Raw genomic sequence first — 16,061 nt, 5'->3', positions numbered from 1 at the left:
AGTATCTGTATTTCTTGTCCAGTCCAAAATTCAGTCCAGGATTACCCTCTGCATTTAGTGTGAAGAGCCCGTCTGTGTGGCAGAATGTCTCTCAGTTTCGGCGGGTGCGTTGCTTCCTCATGGTTAGCTTCCTGTTAATCACTTTAGACAAAACTACTACCCTGGTGATGATTTGGCCTCCTCAGCGCGTCACATCATTACCACCCAGCACTGGTGCTGGTGAGTTAGACCGCTTAGGCAATATCTGTAGGGATTCACCATTACAAAGACAGTCTTTTCCCTTATAATCCTTTTTGGGATCCATTAAATAAATCTTGGTGTGAATTAAGCATGTATTTTGCTGCCAGAAATCCACTGGGAACTATTGAGTTGTCCAACAGAGGGTGGTAGAACACCGATGGTGAGCCTCTAATGTTTGGAAGTCCTACAGAAAATACGGAAAATGTAATATATCATTAGGAATATAGGTTTTACATTTTTGGACATCTTTCTTGGCTTGCGTTGTTTCCCACGTGTCACACAGGATATCTGAGAAAGATTTATTATAACTCTACCATTGACTTGACGGAGTAAGAAAAGCTGGTGAATAACTGTTGTTATGAAGAATCATTAAATTTCCTAACCGAATTAAACTTTGTGGATTTATTAATACTTATAGTTGACACAAATTTTGTTAAAAAATTTTCTTTCCCCTATTTCATTTTTTAAGCAAATGCATCATGATTTTAAATACTGGATGAGTATGCAGGGAGCCTGCTGTTTCTGTCATTTGTCAGAAGAGGGCAGCCCAGTGTCTATCAAAGAAACAAATATGAATAAGGAAATGCTTTTTTTTCCCAATAAATATACACACTCACATATTTATATGTTTTATATTCTAAGGTAGTATATATGCCTATTTGTTTAAACATATATATTGCAGAGACATATAACATGCTAAGGGAAAGTTCTCTGGAATTTTTCTTCCTAAACAAAAATTCTGATAATAATTGGCATGTTGGCAGCATTTTTTTTTAACTTAAAGTATTTATAGTTAAATTTATGTATTATAAAGAACATTATGTAAGAATTTGGAGGGCCTGAATTTAAATTGATGCAAACTTGGTAAATGGATTTGAGCATATCTTTTAATCTCCTGATGTCATTATTCTGCTCTTTCTGTCTTTATATCAATTAAGAGCATTACTACATCTTAAAAAAACGTGAGAAAGAGCTATAATGACTGGGAAGAATTTATAAGTATAAGCATAAGGTAGTATTAGCAAAGACTGGTGTTTTAGTTTTTTTCTTAATATGTTTTAAATGCTAAATTTTGAGTTTTCACTATTTTGTTTCAGTTTTTCTCCACTTGGAAAATGTGTAGCTCATTAACACTGGGGAATGAGGAAAAATAGTAATTTTTTTTACCCTTCCTTATCATATAACCAGCTGAGCCAGTTAGCTCAGACTTTCCTAAATGATTCACCTTTTGGAAGAGGCCAGTCATGGAAAGTTTCTGCTAAATAAAGACTTTTCAGGAAGTTCTGATTAAGTGAAAATGAAGTTAAGATGGAATTTCTGCTGATGGCACTTCAGTTAGCTGTTGCTATTGGTGGGCCTTTTCCTCACAGGGATCCCTCTTGTGTATTAGAAACGGTCTATAATTTAACTGTTCTCTTACTTGAAGTTATTTTGACAGCTGCCCCCACCCTTCTTTTTTTTCTGGCTGCCCCCATGGATCACGGGCTCTCAGTGTCTTGAACAGGGACTGGCCTCAGGCCTTGGCAGTGAGAGCACTGAATCCTAGCCGCTGGACCGCCAGGGAATTCCTGCAGATCTCTTCTCATTGCTTGTTAAACTGGAGTTCTAGACATAGCCTCAGTGTGCAGTAGTCTGCTTGGTACTCCTTTGTGTCCTTTACCAGAATCCCTGAGAGAAATACTCCAGTTGATAGAAGTTTTTTCCCTAGTGAATATGAATAAGATTTTGACAGTAATAAATTTATAGAGATACTTTTTCCTTATACTTTTTTCCCCACAGCTTATCCTTTTTTCTTTGCTTGCTTTATGGCACTTACCACGTATCATATTTCATTACGACTTGTTTTCGTGATTGGTTATCCCAGTGGACTGTGCGCCAGTCAAGGCAGAGACCATGTTACAGCTTTTTCTGTGTCTCACGTGTAACACAGTGCCTGCACCTAGCTTGCTCTCTTAGATAATGTCCACTCAGTTGTCTTAGATTGCTGGCAGAAACATTTTGTTCATATTGTGGTAAAATAAGAAAACAAAGCATACTTTGCATAAAGGCTTCTTTTACTCTCCCTGTAATTTGGGGGCACATGATTTGTATCTTCTCTCATCACTAGCCTTCTGAACTTTCATGATGCTGTGCCTTGATGTGGGACCTTCTACACTGTGGGGTCATGAGAGTTCCCTGGCAGCCTAGTGGTTAGGATTTGAGGCTGTCCCTGCTGTGTCCTGCATGTGATCTCTGGACGGGGAACGGAGATCCTGTAAGATGGCTGGTACGGTCAAAATATTTATTTTAAATAAAGAAATAAAGTAAATTGCTGGGTCAGATGTTCTGTGGAACAACCATTTTGTGGAAACTCATCCTTCTAGGAAATTTTTCTTTTTGTTGATAACCTCCCATATTTTCTCTTATTCTGAAATTCCTGTCAGTTAAATTGGTGTAATAGTAAGTGGCGTAAACCCAGGACGTCAGTAGCGTAGCACGTTTGTTTCTTACTGGTGCGAAGTCCAGGACAGGTGAGGTGGCAGCTCCATCTAATAACACACGCATGCGAACACATAGGGAACACATAACCTTTGGGGGGGTTGTGGCACGGGAAATCTGAGTAGATACATTTTCATTTAATTTGTCTGTTTTGAGAATGAGTCTTGAAACTTCAGCCCTGCCCTTTGAGTCTAGAACTTCGGTGGTTTCTCATCTTTCTGCCAAGTAATGGATTCTGCTGGATTGGTTGGGGTCAGTAGCCTGTGGTACCCAGTGGAGAAGGGAATCTGGGACCTAGGTGCTCCTGATACAGACATTCAGTTGGTTTTAACCCCACTCCTCTCCTCCACCTTCAAAGGTTCCTGGTATCTCAGTTTCCTGAACCTTTGTAGGTGATATGGCTTGTTTATTGGCCATTCCACATGGCTACAGCTTGAGAGAGCAGACCAAGTTTGCTTTCTACCTTCAAAAGTTTAATTGATATCTTTCTCTTATTATTCCTGTTCTTATCCTTGTGTAGTTCTGCTTTTGTAAATTTATTACCACTATTTGGCAGGGTTTTGGTAGGAAATAGAAAGTAGAGCATGTGTTCAGACCACCATTTCCAAGTGAAAGATCCCACTTCTCTTCATGAACCATCTTAGGTCTCCCCAGATCCTGCCCAGGGCAAGGAGATTTAAAGCAACTTTCCAGGCCAGTATTCTTGGACTCTGCAACTCTCAGGTTTGGACAAAAGTTTATTTTGTTTTTTTTCTATTGTAGTGTAAGGAATCACCCCAAAACTTAGCCACTTGAGACCATTATTTTATCATAATCTCTCTTAATTATGGGGTGGCTGGACTCAGCTAGATGGCTCTCATGCAGAGCCTGTCTTGCAGTTGGGCTTAGTGGCTGGTCTGGGACCATTTTGATGGTTTAATTACTTCCTTGTCTGGTGTCTGGGCCAGGAAGACTCAAACACTTGGGATCTGGAACAGACTCCTTAGATATCTCTCTCTCCCTGCGGTATTCCCATGTGTTCTCTCCAGCATGGAGGCTTCAAGGCAGACAGACTTTTTATGTGGTAACGTGGGGTTTTAGAGGTGCATTCCGAGAGACAGCCACCTGGAAGCTCTGTATCACTTTTCTCAGCAAGTCTTAGAAGTGCCCTTTCCCCTGAACCTCGTAAGCTGACGCAGCCACAAAGGCCCGCTCAGTTCCAAGTGGGGAGACATACCCTCTCTTTTCACTGGGGTAGTGTCAGTTTCTGGACAGCATGGGAGCTGGGAAATTTATGGCAACCATATTTGGAAAGTAGAGTTAAAAGATTCTCTCTAGCATTGCTGCTTAATCTCTAGATGAGAACAAGTAACTTAGCTCCTTAGATATCAGTGTTCTTACTCATGAATTGTAAATGTGTTAGCTGTTGGTACAGGAATGCTACCGACCGTTCCCCCTAAAAGTAGTATACAGTAATACCCGTTTAGTTGTTACACATGTGTTTCTAGATATCTGGAGTTCAGTTCATCTAGGCTCATGTCCAAGCTGCTGGTTGGGTTGCGACTTTGGCAGCGTGTGTCTTTCCGCTGTCTTAGACCAGCAGCTTCTTGAGGTATATTATTATGGCTAAAGGGAGGAATTCAAGGGACAAGTAAAAAAGCACAAGTACGTTTAAAGCTTCTTTTCCTCTCAAATCAGTTAACATCTCATTGACCACTGAGGTCATATATCCAAGCTCATCATCTGTGGGGCTTGGGGAATATCTTCTTGGTCAACAGGGAAGGAGTATTTATTTGGGGAATAATGGTCTAATCTATCATATAGATTCTCCCTCTGTTTTTGACTCTTGACATATTATGGAGAGACTTTCTTAGGACAGCAGTTGTTGTTCAGTTGCTAAACTGAGTCTGATTCTTTTAGACCTCATGCACTATAGCACTCGATGGTTCTCTGTCCCCCACTCTAACCTGGAGTTTGCTCGTATTCATGTCCATTGAGTCGGTGATGGTATTTAAATATCTCATTCTCTGTTCCCCAATTTTCCTCCTGCCTTCAATCTTTTCCAGCATCAGGGTCTTTTCCAATGAGTCAGCTCTTTGCATCAGGTGGCTAAAGTTTTAGAGGTTCAGCATCAGTCCTTCCAGTGAATATTCATGGTTGACTTCCTTTTGGATTGACTGGTTTGATCTCCTTGCAGTCCCAAGAGACTGTCCAAGAGTCTTCTCCAGTATCACAGTTCAAAAGCAGCAATTCTTTGGCGCTCAGCCTTCTTAATGGACCAGCTCTCACATCCCTACATGACTATTGGGAAAACCATATCTCTCACTTATACGGATCTTTGTTGGCAAAATGATGGCTTTGCTTTTTAATATGTTGTCCAGGTTTGTCATAGCTTTCTTTCCAAGAAACAAGCATCTTTTTATTTCATGGCTGCAGTGATTTTGGAGCCCAAGAAGATAAAATCTGCCATTGTTTCCACTTTTTCCCTTTCCATTTGCCATGAAGGTATGGGACCAGATACCATGATCTTACTTTTGTTAATGTTGAGTTTCAAGCCAGCTTTTTCACTGTACTCTTTCATCCTCATCAAGAGGCTCTTTAGTTCCTCTTCATTTTCCCCCATTAGGGTGGTATCATCTGCATAACTGAGACTGTTGATATTTCTCCCAGCAGTCTTGATTCTCACTTGTGGTTCATCCAGCCTGGCATTTCACATGGTGAAATGTGAATTTCACATTTCCCTGGTGGCTCAGACGGTAAGGATCCACCTCCAGTGTGGGAGACCTGAGTTTGATACCTGGGTTGGGAAGATCCCCTGGAGGAAGGCATGGCAGCCCAGTCCAATATTCTTGCCTGGAGAATCCCCATGAATAGAGTAGCCTGGCGGGCAACGTGGGTTGCAAAGAGTCAGACACGACTGAGCAACTGAGCACACACACAAACTCTGCATATAAGTTAAATAAGCAGGATGACAGTATACAGTCTTGATGTACTCCTTTCCCAGTTTTGAACCAATCTGTTGTTCCATGTTCTAACTGTTGCTTCCTGGCCTGCATGCAGGTTTCTCAGGAGACAGGTAAGGTGATCTGGTATTCCCATCTAATAATTTTCCACAGTTTGTTGTGATCCACACAGTTGCAGGATGTGAGATCTTTTAGCTGTGGCACGTGGGATCCAGTGCCCTGCCCAGGGATCAACGTTCAGCCCCTTGCATTGAGAGCATGGAACCCTAGCCACTGGACCACCAGGGAAATCCCAAAGATTCTTAAATGTAAAACTCTCATTTTGTACTACCTGTGATGGTGAAATAGTACCAGAGTAAGATAGTTCTTAATATAAAAATTTGGTTCTAGTCCCAAGAAGCCTAGAAGGAAAAAGAAAAGCTAAGGACTTCTGTTCTTTGCAAATCTGGAATATAGGATTTGTCTATCATTATTGTGAATGACCTGTTTGAACACTCAAAATAACCCCATAATCTTGGACCCTCCGACAGACAGATTGCAGTTAAACAAAATTCCTCAGACGTTTGTATTCGCTTGGGAAACCCAAGGCAGACATAAGGCATTTCCCGTCTTTATCTGAAGTTTCTGGCATCAAATTCATATCTTCATTTGATCCTTTAGGACTCAGTGTTATTGAGGGCAGTTTTCTTAGATTTGAAATTGGACAGGGTTCTCAATCGGGTAACTTTCACTCCTAAATCACTATCTATGTAGCTAGTTTTAAGGAATTTTGTTTCATCTTTGGGTTGTTTTAGGAACAGAACAGGAGCCTTCTATAGGGTTATCCCAATTGTTTATACTGTTGCTTTTCTCCTTGAAATAATGCCAGTGTGTTCCTCGCAATTACTCCACGTCCCTGTTCCCACTTTGACTTAAGCGTGAGCACTAATATGCGCGTGAGGTGCAGTGGGAGGCCCTTCAGTCCTCACTTTGGTGATCTCACGTGAGCTCTGATTCAGAGTGACGGTCGTGTGACAGAAAGTAATGGAGGGGGTGTGAGAGACATCAGATTTCCATCTGCTGTTGTTTCCTTTTTTTAATTAATAAGGGCTAATGTCTGTCTAGAACTGTTGAAGTAAATTTTTACCATAACACTCAGCAGCCAGAGCTTACAGAAAGCCCAGTGATTTTTTTCCTTGGTTCTTTATGCCTTTTTTATTAGATTTTGTTCTCCCCTTTTCTTCCGCTTGTAAACTTGGTGTCTCTTTCCTTGATACAGGGTGATTAAGGAAGTGGATGCCACATCTAAAGAAGCCAAATCCTTCTTCAAGCAAAATGAGAAAGAAAAGCCCCAGTCTAACGTCCCTTCAGCAGTGCCATCACCTCCTGCCGGGTCAGGGTGAGTCGCCTAGTCTCAGGCCCAGGTGTACCTGGCACGTGGGAGAAGCTGTTTTCCCAACAGGGGCGCCCTCACCTGCAGCTCTCATGGCTCCTTTCCTGAGAGCAGGAATGCTGCTCTTCTGTCTTTGCTGAAATACCTGCCAAAATGGAGGATGCAGAGAAAAATACTTGCAGAATGGAGGATGCAGGCTTCTTGTTTGACTCTGAGCAAAGTCCTGGTTTACAGTGTTGGCCACAGAGGTGAACATAGAGTAGACTTCACATTTAAAAAATGGTTTTTGAGTGTAAATATCAGCAGTTCATCATAACATGTAATAAAGATTTGAGTTGAATACTTCCTTCCTAAGAATCTCCTAAGAACAAAAAAAGGTCAAGGCTGACTTACAGATAATTTTATTAGCACATTGTCAAGAACTTAACAGTTTTTCTCCCTTCATACTTTCCATAGTACATGAGTTATTTTGAGCTGAAGACTAGAATTCTTTCCGTGGAAGAAGGAAAAATTTCTTTCTTCTTAATCTACGTGTAAGAAGTAAAGGTGACAGTTAAGTAGGAGGAGTCAGGGCATTCGCCTCGAGAGTAGTGAACATGGGCCACTCACTCCCATCACAGCGCTGATCACCTCTGACTCCTGAGTGGAGCTCTCTCTTCTTGAGATGTTTAGGGTGGAACAAGTCACCTATAGTTGATTTGCTGACCTTTCAGTTTTTGCTTCGTCCTTTCCCCCTAAAACGGTAAAGTTTTATTTTGTGTGTGTGTGTGTTTTTTTTTTACGAGGGCTGAGATAAAAATAGGAGGCTCTAAGCTGAAACTGCATGCTTTTGGCTTTCTAGTTATTATATTGTCTGAGAGGGGTTCTCTGCAGACCAGTGGCTTTCAGACTTTTTTGACTGCCACTCACAATAAGAAAAACATCTTACGTTATGACTTAGGTGAAATGAAAGTCGTTTAGTCGTGTCCAACTCTTTGCAACCCCATGGACTGTAGCCTGCCAGTCTCCTCTGTCCATGGAATTTTCCAGGCCAGAATACTGGAGTGGAGTTCTCTTCTACATTCCCTTCTCCAGGGAATCTTCGCAACCCAGGTATCGAACCCAGGTCTCCCTCATTGCAAGCAGGTGCTTTACCGTCTGAGCCGCCAGGGAGGCCCCACATTATGACTTAGTCTATCCATAAATACAGATATGTATGGTGACTTCTGTTTTATGCCTATTATGTGATTATTAGGGCTTCCCTGGTGGTTCAGAGGTTAAAGCGTCTGCCTGCAATGCGGGAGACCTATGTATAGTATATGTCTTTTGAAAGAATGTTATAACCCATTGAATCAATTTCACAATCTCTTACAACCTGTATTTAACTAATACTGTGCTAGACTACATATAGAATCAGCCTTCTGCAGGCTTATCTCTGGGTCAACAGGCTTGTATCTGGTATTATTAAACAATGCCTCTTGCATTTATTGAAAGTGTTACTGTGAATGTTACTGTGGATTAAATGCTGGATGGAAATAAAGTCAGAGTTTCTTCTGCTTTAGGTTTCTAGCATAGTTAATTTCAAGTAGCATAATTTTTATTTCTAGCTTCCTTGGGTGTTTCTTGAGATTCTACTTGGAAACAACATGTTTCAGAAAATACTATTACCATAGTTCTAAAGATAACCGGAGGAGGCAGAAGTGGCATCTTGGCAAGGTCACCTTGTTTAAGTCACTGAGTCAGTCATGAAAATCTGACTGTATTCTGTATTCATGCCTTGCTTTCTTAGAAAGAGCTACTAACCTTTCAAAGATAAGAAATCTGCTGTTTTAGTGGGAACCAGAAGGAAACAGATGGCATCCTCAAATTGGGACACCTCTAGGAGATTTTAAGAACTCACAGTGTACTGAAAGACTGCACAGATAGTGAGAGTGCGGTATCCTTGGGATTAGTAATAATGAGGCTCCATCACCACCCCTCGACCTGAGGGGCGCGGCAGGGAGCAGCCTGTGGCAGTGAGGATAAGGAGGACCTCCTGTCAGGAGCTGAGAGCTTTGCTTGAGTGATGGATCATCCAGGGGAATAAATAACGAAATATCCCATTCCTCCCTCCATCCTTTCTCTGCTGGGGACTCCATTGGCCAATGAGGCTCATGAAAGAAAAAATTATCCTCTACTTGTTAAAATGCAAGGAAGATTTATTCAGGATTATTACAGTAGGTATTAACAATTGTCACAGTAGGGGAGAAAGATCAGGCTTAACTTTTTATTTTTTAAAATTTTTTTGGAGTTCAGTTGCTTTACAGTGTTGTGTTAATTTCTGCTGTATAGCAAAGTTGTACGTATACATGTATCCCCTCTTTTGGGTTTACTGCCTACTTAGGTCTCCACAGAGCTCTGAGTAGAGTGCCTGGTGCGGTAGAGCAGGTTCTCATTATTACCTGTCTCATACATAGTGTCTTAGTGTGTATAGGTCAGTCCCATTCTCCCAGTTCATCCTCTCCCCCCGCTTTACCCCCTTGGTATCCCCTATGTTTGTTCTCTGCATCTGTGTCTCTATCTGTGCTTTGTAAATAAAATCATCTATACCATTTTTTCAGATTTCACACATACGTGTTAATATACGGTATTTGTTTTTCCGACTTAGCTTCATTGTGTATGGCAGTCTCTAGGTCCGTAGCCATCTCTACACGGGACTCGGCTTCACTTTTCTTTTTCTGCCTGATTAATGTCCCATTGTACAGATGTGCCCCGTTTGCTTTATCCATTCCTCCGTTGACGGATGTGCAGGTCGTTTCCACATCCTGGCTATTGTAAATAGTGCCGCAGTGAACACTTGGGGTGCATGTGTCTTTCTGAATGATGGTTTTCTCTGGGCGTATGCTCAGTGGTGGGATTGCTGGGTCACATGGTAGGTCTGTTTTTAGTCTTTTCAGAAAGCTCTGCTGTTCTCCGTAGTGGCTGTATCAGTTTACATTCCTACCAACAGTGCAAGGCGGTTCCCTTTTCGCCACGCTTTCTCCAGCATTTGTTGTTTGTCGATTTTGTAATGATGACCGTTCTGACTCGTGTGTGCCTCGTTATAGTTTTCAGGCTTGATTTTGCATGCAGCGAAGAGCTGGGGTTTGTGGCCAGGGAGCAGGTGAGGGCTGGGAGGAGCGTCTGTGGATGGGCCAGTGCCGAGGGCGACAGCAGCGGTGAGAGGGTTCTGGCTCACTGACCCAACAGGGTTCTCATTGAAGGCAGGCCAAGGACTTATACGTCAAAGGTGGCAACTGAGGAAACTGTTCAGTACTGAGCGTGATCAGCTATCACGGGTGGGCGATTCTGTTTAACCTGATTTAGCAGGATTCTTGCTAAAATTGAGCTCTGCAAGCCCAACAAGGAGGGGGGCCAAGTTTGAGACCTCATGGAGAAGAGGTTTCAAAGGAGCCTGACTAAGATTGGACCAAGCAGAGAGTCTGTTGTCGATACACCCATACGGGACAGCATTTGGGGCAAGGAGCAGTGTGGAGACGGACGCAGGGGCCTCCAGATGGGTCAGCCGGTGACGTATCCTTTAGCAGGTTAATGAACTCACTCCTTCGTAAAGGGGTAAAGTGGAACCTGAGCTTCTTTGAAAGCTGTAGTGAAACATAACAAGATTACAAGGATATGTCTGACTGAGTAAAAAAGTCCTCACAGTTTGTACATGAAAACAGGGACACATTTCATTAATGATACATTGACTTTGAATGTCTCAATAAATCCAGAAGATGACCTTCAAAGTTGACATGATAATTTTTCTGAGGTTTATCTCAAAAATGTCCGCAGTGGTCGTTGTGCTTGGGAAAAGACAGGGTCAAAAGGAATTCAGCTGATCTGAGGTGTCTAGCAACATTTTATCAGTGCAGACATCAGTATGTGCTGCAGGCTGCACACACATGGTGTGGAAAGTCTGCAGAAGAGTCTACAGGAGATAACCAGATTTATTAAGTGAAATTTATTTAACGCAGTAAAATTTTTTTTCAATGTTGGAATTGTTTCAGTTAATAGAGGTTGCCCAGGAGAAACACATTGTTTGTTTATTTTTCTCTTCTCTAAACAGATTTAAGCAATACAGGAAAACCAGAGCAGGAGAGTAAAACATCCTGTCCCACATCCTTTGCTAGAATCACAGGAGCAAACATTTGTAACTGAAAATGCATTTCCTCCACATGTTTAAAATAGTACACTGCTTTGGCTTAAAAAATCTGAAGTTTATACTTTGGGGATAGAGTAAACCAAACATCCAGTTTTCACTGGAGGCAGGAATCAGAGATGACAGTTAACTCTGCAGTTGGTAGAAGAAGCACCACGCTCCTCCTGCCGTGTCTGGATTCTCCGAGTCCTGTTACTCTAAGTGCTCGATCCACTTCTCACCCTCCACGTCCCTCCAGCCCTGGTGACCAGTTGAATCCAGCTTCTGTCAGTGTTTGTGGGTGTTTGGCCGGTACATTCACTGCTTGTCTTCAACCCAGCATTTACTACTTACTCGATTCCAACAGTGGGCAACCATTAGTCCCATTCAAGTTTATGATCCCAGCCAGAGCCGTTAACTTGTTTGATTAAGGGCTTACTGTTTTAGATTCCTCTTTATAGACTGAAAATGATCTAAACCAGTAAAACATAAGGGTTCAAGACATCATTTTCCTGTGTAATTTTGTGTTGTCATCTCGATCTGTTGAGGGAAAAAAAAAAGGCTTCATTGTTGAGTCTCAGACATCATCCTGGGTGGTATCAGGTTAGCACTGTTTGCCCCAAAAATAGAAGAGAGAGGATTCCTCACAGTGTCACACTGCTGGTTGAAGACCTGTTGGCACTGAGTGTATTTGAGCCATCCATCCCCAGGACCTTCACTTCATACAGCAGGGTCTGTCTGAGCCGTTGATCTCTCCCAAACTCTTTGGACTTGAGTTAATAAAACCTTGTTGACTTTTAAGTTTCAATATATAGTCTTTTGATAGAGATCATTGAGCATTTTACTTCAAGCAATAAAAATCAAACATAGCCACAGCACTGGGTTGGAAAAGTTTTTAATTTTTGATCTGAATCTCATTATTGATCAGTCAGACTTCTGATGTATGTTGATTTATTTTTTTAGGCCATTTTACTTTTAAAGTGTTACAGTCACATTGAGAGGAGCATCTCAAAGCTACTGCTGCTGCTGCTGCTGCTAAGTCACTTCAGTCGTGTCCGACTCTGTGCGACCCCATAGACGGCAGCCCACCAGGCTCCCCTGTCCCTGGGATTCTCCAGGCAAGAACACTGGAGTGGGTTGCCATTTCCTTCTCCAGTGCATGAAAGTGAAAAGTGAAAGTGAAGTCGCTCAGTCGTGTCTGACTATTCGCGACCCCATGGACTGTAGCCTACCAGGCTCCTCCATCCATGGGATTTTCCAGGCAAGAGTACTGGAGTGGGTTGCCATTGCCTTCTCCATTGAGAGGACCATCTCAAAGCTAGATAAAATTATATTCCAAGTTTTTTGCCTGACAGTGAAGAAAGGACCTCCGAATTATTCACAAAAAATATATTTATATCAGTAGCAAAAGATAAGACAGGCTACCTCAAAAATCTGACTTCACCTCCAGGTTTGATGCTCTTGTGAAATGCCTGATCAGGTGGCACGCACCTGTGGGCTTGTGAGTAGTTATACATGATGAGGTTACTGAATGCCAGAGAAGGACCCTTCCCAGAAGAAGAGAATCAGCTTGTTTCAAAAGAATAAATATCATAAGTAAGTGCTTACTAGTAATTATTATAATTAATTATAATCATAATTATATAATTATACAGTTAATTGGAGAAGGCAATGGCAACCCACTCCAGTACTCTTGCCTGGAAAATCCCATGGGCGGAAGAGCCTGGTAGGCTGCAGTCCATGGTGTCGCTAAGAGTCATACATGGCTGAGCGACTTCATTTTCACTTTTCACTTTCGTGCACTGGAGAAGGAGATGGCAACCCACTCCAGTGTTCTTGCCTGGAGAATCCCAGGGACGAGGGAGCCTGGTAGGCTGCCGTCTATGGGATCACACAGAGTCGGACACGACTGAAGCGACTTAGCAGCATACAATTAATTATATACTTATAATCTTTATATATTTATAAATATTTTATTAACATTTCTAATTTGTATATAATTATTATAATTAAGATCATTTGAAGAAAATGGGCATTCTAGACATGACCTGTGATGTCTTTCATATTCGTTTTTAAGAGAACAAATAGTATTAGCTTAATAGTTTAAAATTGGATGTACCTCATCTCTTTTTAAAAATAGCTATATTGAACTGTATTTATTTACCAATTAAGTTATGCCATTTTTAGTTTTTAGTGTATTCAGCATTGTGCAGCACTTCCCCCAAAATGCTGTCTGTCTCCATTTTTATACACCTCTCTCTTCCCCACCACCAGGAAACCACTAATCCATCTCTTTGTCTAGATTTGCCTGTTTGGACATTTCATATAAATGGAATCATACAGCATTTCTTGGTTTGTGTCTGGCTTCTTTGACTAGCGTGATGTGTTTTGTTTTTTTTTTTGGCTGCACTCTGTAGCCTGTGGGATCTTAGTTCCCTAACCAGGGATGGAACCCGTGCCCCCTGCTTTGGGAGCTCGGAGTCTTAACCACTGGGCCACGAGGGAAGTCCCTAGCGTAATGTTTTTCAGGCCCATTCTTGTGTCTGTACTTCATTCCTTTTTATGGCTGAATAATATTCCTTCGTATGACTGTATCTCTTTTTGTTTATTCATTCATTAGTTGATGGACACAGGATTGTTTGCTGTTTTTGACTATTACAAATAATCCTTCTCTAAACATTCATGTGCAGGAGACCTGGGTTTGGTCCCTGGGTTGGGAAGATCCCCTGGAGGAGGGCATGGCAACTCACTCCAGTATTCTTGCCTGGAGAATCCCCATGGACAGAGGAGCCTGGTGGGCTACAGTCCCTGGGGTCACACAGAGTCAGACACGACTGAGTGACTGAGCGCACACACACATTCATGTACGAGTTTTTGTAGGGATATGTGTATGAACCTGGGCATGAGATTTCTGGGTCATGTGGTAAGTTGGACACAGCTTTGGATAGGACAAGGAGCCATAAGAGGAGAATTCACGTGTTACCAAGAGGTTCCTTTGACCGTGATTTCTTTTAAAGCATGTGTAGTTCTATAAGCTCTGCTGTAGGAAAAAGAGACTGGTGGAAAGCTGTAATGTCCAATAACATTATAAAAGAAATGGCCAGATAAAAAATAAGGCAATTTCCTTTTGTCATAGTTCATGTTGGACGTAAGGAGAGAGGTTAAGACTTTTGGTTTGTTCCCACAGCCAGCTCTAAGCTTTCTACTTAGTGAGATTTCCTGTTGGATGATAATTTGGGATTTTACTTCAGCTGACTCAGGGCTGGCCCTGCCCTTGTTTTATTGCTGTTTGTAAATAGATGCTCATGACTTCACGCTTGGATATGAATTCGTCGCTCTTGGTGGATGTGGTTCTGCCATTAGAGGGTGTTCAGGAGCGTGTGGTGAGAGAGAGATTTTGGTGCCACGTGACTTGAGACCATCGGTACTCAGTGGGTGGGGTTCAGGGGTACTGAATATCCTGCAGTGCTTAGGACAGTTTATGCAGAGAATTTTCTTTCCCAAAATGCCAGTAGTGTCCCCTTTGTGGCATACTGTTTTAGGGAGCTGGGGTCCTTCACTTTCCAGTTTGAGACTCCTCCAGGGTAGACATTCACAAACTGACAGCTGATGAATCAGATCTGTCCTTGGATGTTTTATTTGACCAGCATTTAAAAATCAGGAGAGTTGGCACAACACCTTGGATTATTGGCTTTTCTTCAGAAGCAGGTTGTGCCCCTGCCCCCGCTCTTTGCTGACAGCAGGAAGGAACTGGAGCAGAGCCGACGGGTTGTGCCCATTCCCGTTCACGCTCCTCAGTGTTGCTGCCTGCCTGGTTCCTGTAGTCACATGCTTGAGCCCCGTGTTCCCCCTTAATGGTCAAGTCAGTTACCTTTTGGAACCAACTCGTTCTCTAGATTAAGTATCAGATTTACTGCCTTCTCAGATTGTAGGTTAAACGTTTATCTGCTTTAAAAGAATAAGTAGTTTGTGTTTATTGATAGTTTACCAGACTTAAGACACAGTCCTAAATGTACATTTATTATTTCATTTACTCCCCATGGACACTTCAAGAGATAGGTGCTAACTTTGTGCCCATTTCACAGATCAGGAAACTGAAACTCAGGGAGGTGCTCTTAATTTGTTAAAAGTACATAGTGGATGGATGGTGAAGCCTGGATTCCAGTCTAGTTCTACGTGAGACCAAAACCTGAACTCCAGCCACTGTGCCTTACAACCACTCCTTATTTTCAATTGAACCTTTTTTGTTAAAAGTATCTCTTCAGCTTTATAACTGATGAAGGACCCTTTAAAGCTATTTTGTGTTTTGTTATTTTTGAAGGAAGTGAGATGACTATTTAATCCCGTTTCCTTTGTAAGCCTTTTCCTCATTAACCATGACTAGTCGGGTTTCCTGTATTATATTTTAATCTCAGCCTTATCTCATGAAATTGAAGGAGCTAGCACATTTTAAAAATGAGTTCCAGCTTTGTTTAGAAAGCAAAGACACCACTTTGCCGACAAAGGTCTGGATGGTCATGGCTGTGCTTTTTCCAGTAGTCATGTATGGATGGGATGTGACAGTTGGACCATAAAGAAGGCTGAACACTGAAGAATTGATGCTTTCAAATTGTGATACTGGAGAAGCCTCTTAAGAGGCCGTTGGACAGCAAGGAAATCAAACCAGTCAATCCTAAAGGATATCAACCCTGAATATTCATTGGAAGGACTGATGCTGAAGCTCCAATACTTCAGGACTACCTGATGTAAAGAGCCTACTCATTGGAAAAGAGGCTGATTGATGCTGGAAAAGATGGAGGGCAAGAGGAGAAGGGGGCGACAGAGGACGAGATGGTTGGATGACATCGCTGACTCAATGGACATGAGTTTGAGCAAGCTCCAGGAGGTCGTG

The 16,061-nt window shown here is 42.1% G+C and overlaps 1 protein-coding gene across 1 annotated transcript in view; it reads left to right on the top strand.

The window, feature by feature from the left end:
• The window catches only part of LOC101116755 (craniofacial development protein 1), a 99,098-nt gene that overhangs the window by 12,016 nt on the left and 71,021 nt on the right, over window positions 1-16,061 (top strand). Inside the window, exon 5 of the mRNA XM_004014911.6 lies at window positions 6,919-7,038. Coding sequence (XP_004014960.1) covers window positions 6,919-7,038 — 120 coding nt within the window. The remainder of the gene's footprint in view (window positions 1-6,918; window positions 7,039-16,061) is intronic.

The sequence above is a fragment of the Ovis aries genome, chromosome 14, assembly GCF_016772045.2.
Source record: "Ovis aries strain OAR_USU_Benz2616 breed Rambouillet chromosome 14, ARS-UI_Ramb_v3.0, whole genome shotgun sequence".
NCBI lineage: Eukaryota > Metazoa > Chordata > Mammalia > Artiodactyla > Bovidae > Ovis > Ovis aries.
The sequence above is the reverse complement of the archived record's forward strand: the minus strand, read 5'-3'. Positions and strand labels throughout refer to the sequence as shown.